This window comes from Phalaenopsis equestris, unplaced genomic scaffold, assembly GCF_001263595.1.
Source record: "Phalaenopsis equestris unplaced genomic scaffold, ASM126359v1 Scaffold000060, whole genome shotgun sequence".
In the NCBI taxonomy this organism is placed as follows: Eukaryota; Viridiplantae; Streptophyta; class Magnoliopsida; order Asparagales; family Orchidaceae; genus Phalaenopsis; species Phalaenopsis equestris.
Genome location: NW_018164502.1, coordinates 722951 through 734067, shown reverse-complemented (window position 1 = coordinate 734067; position 11117 = coordinate 722951). Strand labels below are relative to the sequence as shown.

At 37.2% G+C, this 11117-nt stretch overlaps 1 protein-coding gene across 2 annotated transcripts in view; it reads right to left on the bottom strand.

The window, feature by feature from the left end:
* The window catches only part of LOC110019496 (transcription factor LHW-like), a 15815-nt gene extending 5417 nt beyond the window's left edge, over positions 1-10398 (bottom strand). Inside the window, exons 1-7 of one of the 2 annotated variants that reach the window (XM_020717169.1) lie at positions 9690-10398; positions 8370-8540; positions 8128-8209; positions 7687-7728; positions 7546-7605; positions 4298-5977; positions 4098-4199 (exon numbers count right to left, since the gene is read on the bottom strand). In XM_020717169.1, coding sequence (XP_020572828.1) covers positions 4098-4199; positions 4298-5977; positions 7546-7605; positions 7687-7728; positions 8128-8209; positions 8370-8540; positions 9690-9787 — 2235 coding nt within the window. In that variant the 5' untranslated portion in view covers positions 9788-10398. Of the gene's footprint in view, positions 1-4097; positions 4200-4297; positions 5978-7545; positions 7606-7686; positions 7729-8127; positions 8210-8369; positions 8541-9689 lie in introns of those variants that run through there. The other variant, XM_020717170.1, reaches the window with a different exon arrangement.
* Positions 10399-11117: the final 719 nt, after the last annotated feature.

The following is an 11117-nucleotide window of genomic DNA, read 5'->3' as shown; positions in this document are numbered from 1 at the left end:
ATATATATATACACATACATACATACATATATATACTCATAAAATTAAATATTATAAATTATAATTAATTAATTTCTATTAAAGCAGTGTTTTAAAAAAATTATTATTTTAATTTTATTTCATAAATTAATTATTATAATAATTTTATATTCTAACGAGTCAATTTCGAGCCGAACACAAACACACTTTTCATGAGTCATTTTGAACACCAGCCAATTTCGAACACGAGCCCAGCCAGAGCTTGCTCAAGCTCGGTTCGTTTACAGTTTTAGAGATAACAGACTCCATAGTGGTAGCACTATGACGGGTGCGCCGAGTGTAGACATGGATAGTGGAGAGATCATGCACTCAACATAATAGGGGCTCCTCAGTGAAAGGAACAATAGGAGGAACATCCATAGAAGTGGGATAAGGGACGGTTTAAAATTTCAAGCTCCCCCACTCGAGACCAAGTTTCAAAAATAGGGAGCATTCAAAAGAAACATCAGCACACACATAGATTTTGTTTGCGGTAGGATCAAAACACCGATACCCCTTTTAAATGGAATAGTACCGTAAGAAAATATAATTTATAGAATTGAGATCAAGTTTACTCTGAATGGGGCAGTGTTCTGAACAAAGGCTATGCACTAAAAAATCTTGAGATTTAATGTGGAGAAGACCCGATTGTAGGAAAGCATAACATCAAGATGGTTAACGGGGTTCGACACTCGTGAATTTTATGGGAGTTTAGAGAAGACTATATTTATGAGGTAGGTCGTAGTTAGAATGACATCGTTCCAAAACCGTTTTGAGACATTGGATTGAAATATAATAGAGCAAGCAACATCAAGGGGGTGACGATTTTCTCTCGGCGACCCCAATTTGTTGAGGGGTGTCCACACACGATTTATAGCAGAGGATGTCCTTCCTCACCAAGAATCCAAAATAGAGTTGAAAAATTCATGATCAATGTCGATCCGAAGTCCCTTAATTGGAATTTTAAATTGAGTTAAAATGAATGTGCAAAAGTTTTGGAATGTGACAACAGCATCTGATTTATGTTTTAAAATGAAGACTCATGTCATCTGAGTATTCATCAATCAAAATCAAGAACTATCGTTTATTGGAGTAGCTAGGAGTGCAAGAGAGTCCACATATGTCACTATGAATAAGAGAGAAACGAGCAAAAGGCGTGTAAATGTGGGGTGGGTAATGAACCCAATAATACTTGGCTAACTGACATGTCTCGCAATTAAAAGTAGAAACACTTTATTATAAAACACTAAAGGAAACAAACTTTTTAAGTACTGAAAACTAAGATGACAAAAACGACAATGCAACATGTGGGATATTCAATGATTCGAGATAAACTACAACTCCTAAGTGAAGTGCCCTCACTCTCAGTGCTCTTATTATTCAAGTAATAGAGTCCAACTAAACTCTTAGCAATTTCAATTGTCCTCCCAAAACGACGATCCTGAAAAACACAACTATTAGAAGAGAAATTAGCAATGCAATCAATATTATTCGCCAATTTGCTGACAAATAACAAGTTAAATTGAACCAAAGGAACATGTAAAACGGACTCCAGAGAATCAGTTTTTAACACAACCGACCATTTGCCAGCAATGAAACTACAGGAGTCATCGACAATTTTGCGAGTATCTTTCCGAGAGCACAAATGATAAGTTGAGAAAGCTTGTGAGCATCCAGTTATGTGATCCACGACACCTGAATTAATAATCAACGAACTAGAAGAAGAAAGAAAAGTAAGAGTCATAGGAAGATTACCTTGTCGAACAGAGGAGGTCGACGAACTCGCATAGAATTGATTTGCTCCAAGTAGCTTCATCAATTGCTTAATCTAATTTTTCGAGAATTTGGAGGAATATAGGTTATTTCGGGTATGAGTCAGTTGAATCGTAATAGACTTGGATGTTGTTGTGAGACCCTTGGTAGCAAAGGATTTGACGAAAAGTTTATATGTCAATTTACCATGAAGTTTTCAACACTTGTCTCGAGTGTGGCTAGGTTTGTGACAGTAATGACATGTGTTGTGTCCGACTCGCGGTGGCATGGACAAGGGCTGAGTGCTATTCAAGATCAAGGTGGACAATTCAGCTGAAGGAGTATGTGTCAAGCATGACAAATCTTCGGGTCTCTTTTCGGTGAATCTCGGTGAAAAAACGCGAGCGTAGGGAAGAGAGTTTCGACCAAGAATACGGTCCCGGACTTCGTTAAGGTTTATGTTAAGGCCAATCAGAAATTGGAACAAGCGATCATTTTCTACAATCTTCTAAAAGAGAGAAAGATCGATTATCTAGAGAGAAAGATCGGTCAGATAATCTCAAGTGTAGTCATAGTACAGGTCGCATTCCATTCATAGTACAGCAAGGTCCTTATAGTACCAGGTCAAGATTCTTGAAACAGTTTTGCCTCCCGGATTTTCTTAAACACCGCATAAAGTTGGTCAGAGTTTCCTACATCTGAGTAGATATCATGAAGTGTTGTCCAGAGGGTACAAGCTACAGGGAGGAACATATATGGATGACCAATTGACGTTTCCATGTAGGATCAGCCATGACATGACCATGGAGTTCTCTATTTTCCAAGCTCCAATAAGTTGGGTCAGTCTTTAAAGGTTCACTGATCATAACTGTGAGTTGATCAAATTTTTCAGGTCTTTTGATGAACAAAGACACTGCTTGGGGCCATTGGAGAAAGTTGATGTTGTTTAGTTTATGAGTCGCGATCAAGAAGTTCATGTTTGTTTATGATCCTTCGATCTGTAGAGGTATTGAGGTCGGTGACGATCCTCTGTTGGACACATGGACAATGTCAATGGGAGGTTCAATGGTGGAGGAATTCTCCATAGTTCCAACAGAGCCATAAGTGATGTTGGGTTATCGAGACGTAGGAAAGGCTGGTAAGGATGTCCAACGGCTGAAAAAAAAACATCTAGAAGCAACAGCAAGATAGATCGTGCAGACAGGAGAAACAACCAGCAAACAACAAAGCAAGGAGGCCTCACAATAGAAAAAAAAGGTAATCCAATAGGAAGTCATGTAGGCAGGTCGGCTAGAGGAGCTACTGGGCTTAGCGATAGAAAGGAGCAACAGATAGATCTTTGTTGGCAGGAAGGATCTGCAGAAAGAACACGAGGTCGGCTGGAAGGATTAGCGGCTAAAGGTGGTTGCCTGCAGGATATAGAGAAGACCTGTAGGTGGTTGGCGACTAAGGTGGAACCACTAGGGTTAGAGCCATGCCATGGCTCTAATACCATTTTGAGTTTGTGACTAGAGCAGCATAAGTTTATTGATAGAAGACTGACTACTTAAACCCAAACACAACCACCACAATAAAGGAAAGAAATAAATAAAAAAGAAATAAAATAGGAAATACATGATGGAGTAATAAAGGCTAATAACAAGCAATAATAAGTAATGACAACTAGGGATTGCCGTTATAAAAGTAATAGTTTGTCATACTGTAATATTTTTCTCATTATTAAAGACATTCTTTTTATTTTACTCTTTTTATTCTTCTGAACTCTTGCTGATATATTGGGTAAAGATAGTAGTTCTTTTTAATTCTCTTCTAAAAAGTTCAACAAAATTTTCAAGAAGGCAACTTGAGTTTTGTGGAGGTTCTTGAACACGATTGCAGCATGTATATTGAAAATGGTCAAGTGACCCAAAACAAAAAAAAACAAAGAAAGAAACAGTGCATTAAACTATGAAGCATTGTGGTTAAACGACATACCTTAGTGTAATAAAAACATATTAAGACACAATACGAAAAACTTGCGACAAAAGAGGGATATTTATAATATGAAAACAAAATCACATTGTAGTAGCACTTACTACAAGCTGATCATGTGAAAAAAGAAGAGAAAATATTTAGAACACAAAAAATAATACATGGTAGTAGCAATTACTTGCTACAGAAGTGATACATTATGAAAACCCTTTTAGCCAAATTTCCAAATATATGTTATCTTAATAGATTTGATTACCTTCCTAAGGTAACTGAAAGTGTAAAAGGATGGACCGCTATCCTAAATGGCATGCTACATGCTCATTCAAAGTAGGTAGAACAAAAAAGCAATGACACACCTTTGGTTCTCCAGAATCTCTCAGCTTGTCTGCATGCTTGGCCACACTTTGCAGGAATAGCATGTGCTTGATGGTCTTTTCCAATAAAGCATCAATGCTACACTGCACACATTTTAATAATAATAAGGAACATAATTTGACACATAAAAAAGTTAAATTTAGATATTAATTCAACGTTTCAGTAAACAAAACTAAAATACCTTAGCCCCATTAGGCACAATTTCTCGTAATTCCTTGACACGGTCCATTATTAACTGGCGGTCTTTAGGCCTTGGTCTTGGGGTCTCTCCAGGCCTTGGCCGTTTCCGATTAACCTTGTTTATTTCATCAACCCTTTCAGCATGTGAATCATACAGTTTATCACTTTTCATGTTTTGCCCACTTTCAGCCCATAAGCAAATTTGAGATCTATAACAGCCTGACCGTTCAGTGTCATCCATACTATCACCTGATCTCACAGGAGTTGAAGCTGCTGTTTCTGCATTACTTGTCAACAATGAAGGAGAAATATAACCTTCATGTTTTTTTCCTGATGAAGCAGACCCATCATTACTAAGAGAACTGCAAAAGACTGATGAACCGCTAACTTTTGTTGTTGATGTCTTGTAAGATGTATTCTCATCAAAACACCTTTTGGCAGCTGGATTGATCTTTGAAACGACAGCATCCAACAACTGGTCGGTATTGGATTCTGAAAATATATCAGCACGAGATAAATCATTATTTAGAGAGTAAGCCATAGGGGGATGGTTCACTTTTGTATTGCAAGAAGTAACATCTACAGCCAATTGCTGGTCAGCAAAACCTCTATCCAAACTGCCATAAATACCCAACACATCAAATAGATCATCCCCTGAAGTAGCCAATGGAAGGAAAAGTGAAGATTTCTCATTTGGTAAAAGAAAGGGAGTAGAGTCAATCTCAATTCCTCGACTCTGCAAACTTTCATCGTTTTGAATGGGATTCAAATAACTGTTTGCACTCTCAGTCCCTAGACTAGCTCTAATGGTACTTGAACAGGGTCTGGATGAAAACCCATGGGGCGCTGGTAAATCATGTTTCTGGTTTAGATGGCGAGAACTTGGCATTCCTTGGCAGTTGTTGATGATGGAATCCTTTAAACCATGGCTCATTGGAATTCCTTCGTTTCCATTTGAGGTGTTAATACTCCGTGTCATGCCCTGAAGACTCTGGATATCTTCTTTAGTGCAAGCTGCAGCTGAAGTAAATTTTCCATAACCATTTGCGGACTCCGAGGTTGCAGAATTTGGATGAAGAGAATACATGTCAAGATCTCCAAACATGTTTTCTGCTGAGGCCTTAATACCAATAGCAGGTTCCTGATTTCTGCTACCACACACAAACGGGAAGTTCACTCCTTTGAAAGATGCATTGTCAGTAGTACAAGTCCCATTTGCTGCAGACAGAATATCCCTATGTGATATTACGTGAGCCCCCACCAGTCCATTTTCAAGCCTTTTATTGAGATGCAAGGCAGAGTTTCCAGTTGAATGAATCATAGGCCTGCACGACACAGCAACAGGGCGAAATGAACTACTCACAATTTTCTTGTTCAACAGCCGTTCTGCATCAATTTTGGAAAGATTTTCATGACACCCCGTGGATAAAGAAGAAGCCTGGCTCAATGATTTTGAAAATGAAGATATAGAAAGCTGACGGTTGCATCTCACAGATAAGGATCTATCTATATTGCTGCAATCATCTTGAAATTGGTAATCAGAAACTGCAGAGCTAAAGGATGAAGGTTGAAGACCGCTCCGATACAAATCCTCTTGAACGGAAACGTAAGACCCTGGTTCACATACCAACCGCATAAAAGAAGACTTTACATGATTTATAAACAGATTATTCTCCATAACCTGCAATAACGAAAAAAGTTATAGTTCCAGCTTTTGACAGAAACTTAGCTACAGCAGGTAGGATTCACAAAGCTGCAAAGCTTCAAGCAAGGGCATCATGCTGAAAAATACAAAAGATCATTTAAATCAGTAAGACTAAGCCTTTGTTCGATAATGGCATGCTTTGGCATACCGTAAAGCTTAAGTCTAAGTCACTGTAATGACCACACAATGAAGTGAAAGCACTACATATGATCCCTACCTCTAGAATCATATCGACATTGTGGATGATGCTACATTAAAAATAGTTACTTGTGTGAGAGCTTGTGAACCTCTTACGTAGAATGAAAGTGGAATCTTAAACATCTAGATGTTTTTTGGTGTGAATTAAAATTTCATCAGAAAATCTAAATTTAAGTATATGCTAAGAAAGAAGTAAACTTGGGATGGTTGACACCTTCGGAAGTTATATCAATAGGACAAAACCATAAGGATATTAGACTAAAGCAAAAAATATCTCGATAGGTGAGAGTTCAAGGTGCTATTATAGGTTCACATATAAAAAAGTGTATGGAACGACAAAGCCAGATTGACTTGAGTTTTAGGGATGGGGAAAAGTAATAGTGGGCGCACGAGTATATTTAAAAAGATAATACATACATTATAGTGACCAATAACTAAAGAATGCAAAACTAAAAGCACATATCATTCATAATTCAATGAATGCCTTGAAACTAACCTAAACACTCATCACCAAGATGAGGTTGTGCTTTAATATCAAGTAATGTCAAGATATATAACAAAAGAAATTCGGAAGCTTTGAAGAAGTTGAGAAAAATGGTCGAGGAATATGAAAAGGATATAAAAATGAGGAGGAGAAGCATAACCAAAGAAAATATAAAAGAATGCCAAGCATCATTTTCATTTCAAAAATCAAGTTCTCCATTACATGCCCTTTGAATCTTTATTAATAGATCCTAAAGTGATGTCTGAGTATTTGAGCTTTTGTTAATTCAACAAAAGAAATTAACGCCAAAAAAATTAAATAATGACTAAAAGAGACCTATAAAAATATATAATGATACCTCAACCAACATACTAAAACATGGCATACAATCCATATTTGTTATATTCATTTCCATTCCTCATAGAAAAAAAAATATGTAATAGCCATGGATACATTAAAATCTAGCTCCTCCACCATTATCTTGTAGAGGGAAACAAAGAAGATGATTGACCAATTATGCAATGCTGCAAAACGACTTACTTGTCGCTTTTTTCTTATAACCAAAGCTTAAAGTTTAGCAACCAGGCATAAAACAATTGCAATGACAATAAACATTGGTTAAATAAAGGATTGTTGAATTGGTCAAACTTCATTTGCAGTACATATTTAAGCAATGCAAATATTTTCATCATAGGAAAGTAATATCATGTAATAAGTGCTTCAAGAAACAAGCGTAGCACGTGTTTATTTTTTAGCAACTATGCTGAAGAATAGTTAAACGCAAGAAACCAAAAAAGATAAGGAATGTTCACGTGATGGATGATATGATTCTATGATTGCAAAGAATATAATAAACACATACCCTCAGGATAGAACCAAATTGTACAACACCATGTGGAAGCAGAGGTATGATAACAATTGTCTACCAAGAAAATCAATAACATGAATCAGCATAATGGATAATTCAATAGAAGAAAAACGATATGAAAGTAAGCGTCATCACCTGAATCCCTGACAAAAATTGGTTTCTCAACTCCGACGAATGCTGCAAGATATAACAAAATATATTAATGTTTTTCATTTAATGTAATCTTATTTCCAATGGAGGATATGCATAACTATTGAACATATAGTTTTAATTCAACTTTTTTCCATCCTAAACATGCAACTTCATGAATAACAGAACCAGGAGTCGAAAAGATCTAATAAATTTTACAACAAACAGATAAAATGCCAAGCTAATATTACAAAAATTAGATGCATGAGGTACCAGACATAACAAGTCATATAAAGTAGCAAACAACGTGTTTGACAACCAAGAAAACCTGTTATTTTACAAAAATGTCTCCTTTGTCACCTTTGCAGTAATATTTGAAGCCAACCCTTCATAAAATTATAAAATACAAATGATGTCTTTAGAGAACTTTGTAAAACAAAGCCATACCGAGTAAATGGGTTCCCTGCCAATAGCAACATCTCTGAGAATCCATTTATGATTTCCTATTGAAGCAGCTTGTCCGACTATCCTGAAACATAACGCTGCATTATAGACGAGCTCAAAATGAAAAAAAAAAATGACAGACTAATTCATCACGAAGCTTTCCGTACACAAGTAATAAAGTTAAACAATACGGCAGCTGCTTAGAACTTTTCCAAATGAAGGGGTAAGAAGAAAACTTTACACACCCATCTCCTATAGCATGAACCTGCGGTACCATGGACTTGCTAACCAGCTCATCTATGGTGCCCTCTCCTTGTCTTTGAAATTCACCAGACAAATTAACATGAAAACTCACGTCATCGCACCCTGAAAGTTGTGTTTTCCCACACCAATATCCATCTTCCCAGACCAAATGCCTGCAAAAAGCCCAACCAAGAAAAACAATAAGCAAAGCCCCAAGCTTGACCTCTAAGTCTTCACATAGCAAGCATTGTTAACCACACTTCACAAGAAAAAAGAAAAGAATCAAAGAAAATTCCAAACATACCGGATACTGTTCATTTAGTAAAATTGCTAAAGAAACAAATATAATAATAGCTGATAACCATAAAAAGGCACACACAAACTGGGAGCAATCATCAGAAATAGGGGTTGTCTAGTATCCTATTTTAGGTTCGATTTAATAGTGATTCAGCCAAAACACAGCCAAACAGATTTTATGGGGCTTTAAGGGGCTGTTTGACAACAAGATTTAATAAACCTTTATAGAACTAAAATTTGACAACAGTATCACAACACTCGTTATATTTTGCTAAAACCTTTACAAATGGTTCGGCTATTGTTTCAAAATTTAAGATTTGTAAAAAAGAAATACTGAAATGCATGATCCTATGAATTTCGATTTAACAAATCTTGAATTTAACCAAAAAGCAAAAACCGGATTTATCAAAAGAAAATGATTTAATATCCCAAAAATTTTGTTGGCAGGGTTTATTAGCCCTAAATCATACTAGTTTGATAAATCATAATACAGTATTATTATTCACATAATTAATTTAAAAACTTCTCTAGCACACACACAGATCTTGAATCTTCAAACAAATAAGCGAACATGTCATGCAGAATTCGATTAAGTGATTCATTTAAGAATTCCTCTAACACAAGCAAATCTTAAATCTTGAAACAAATGGCAAACATTTAATCAAGATTCAGCATGACTTAATAATTATCATATCAAACAGTTTTATGATTTATATCCACTCAAAATTTACTAATCAAATCCTACTTGTAGCCAAATAGCCTCCTAAAAATGAGACACTCCTCCAGAGGAAGCCCAACATTTTAAAAGCTCAAAATAAAGTTGCAACAAAAGATTCCAGACTTCCAGCAACCTCCGTATCACAATAAGCTAAGAGCCGACAAGAACGAAAAAAAAATGCAAAAAAAAAAAAAGGTATACGAACATCCGACAAAACCTAGCTCCAAGAGATACCTTAACATCATACCGGACGAAAAATAAATTATATCAGGACAGCAGAAGAAAAACACTAATACTAGAGCCTTACGTCGGGACTGGCGATCCGATCGCCCTCCAGAAAACAGCATACGACCACCCAATCTCGACGCAGAGGCGTTGAAGCGCCTCTCTCAGATCAAACCCCATCAGTCTGCTCAAAAAAAAAAAAAAAAAAAAAAAAAAAGTTCTCCAAAGAACTCCGACAAGAACCCGTGCTCGTTATCGAAGAGACGGTAATCAAGCTTAATAAGATCAAAGATGCACCGTCCTTTCACGGCTCCATCCAGCCTAGCTACCCCGGCAAGACGCCCTCCCAGCCTGCATCGTCCTAAGCCCTCTCCCCCTCCTCTTTCCTTCCGGCTCCACACTCCCACAGCCCACCGCCGTTATTCGCCTCCAGCCAGCGCCCATATCAAGCAAACCAGAAACAACCAAACACGTCGCCGGAATAGCGAAAACCAGAGAAGAAAAAGGCAAAAAATCTACCCTTTACAATCTCTATAAAGCCCCCTGCTCCATTAACGCGTACAGAATCATGCCATTACCAAACTTCACAAACTCGCAGGAGAATATCTTCAAACTCTCTCCCTCTCCCTCTCCCTCTCTCGCTCACTCTGCTTCCAGTATCTACCGGTGGTCCAAATCCGCCATCGCTGCCTCCTAAATTCCCTCGGAGACTTCCTCAAGCGTTTCCCAAAGATTCACAATCGCGTTTCTCTTCGGATGTAGCGAAATTAACCGAATAGTTGGCGGGATTTTCGGGGGGCTGCCACTGGGCCTGTCGGCTTTATTAAAGGGTGGGGAGGTGTCGTAGCTCGGACTAGTGCGTGAGAAGCAAACTGTTAGCCCTTGATAGTTTGGATTAATTACGGTCATGGGATGGTAATATAAGCTGTTAAATATCGGGGGAAAGCGACCATTTATTACTTCCAATTGGGGCATCTTATGATGGTGGGGGGGGTGTGTGGTTCGTGGTCGTGGCAGGGATTGTCTTCTACTTTTTGGTTTAAATAAAATTTTCAAGGAAATTTATGAGGTTGGATTTTAAATGAATCAAGGCTATAATCACTTGAGTAATGGTACAAAATTCAACTCTGTCAGAAAGTATTTAGTGGAATTTACATGCATACCACACAATCCGTTGTATTTACATTTTAACCCCAAAATTTTCATATTTATATTTCACTTTTTAAAATTATGTGATAGTTATATTTTTTTTAATGATATAAAAAATTAGAATGTGATGCATGTAAATATTAAATTTTAATAATTTTTTTATAGTTTATTTGAGTGACACTCACTCTCTTGAAATGGGGACTGAATTGAAACCTACTGGAGAAGGCTAACGGGAGCTCCAGGGTTTTAAAGATTCTTGAGCTTAGCCGCTATCAAACCACCGTTGTTGGACCCCTGTGGCCTTGCTACCACCGAAGTCTTTGCCATCATCGGGTAACCAGTGCCATTAGCAAAGCACCAC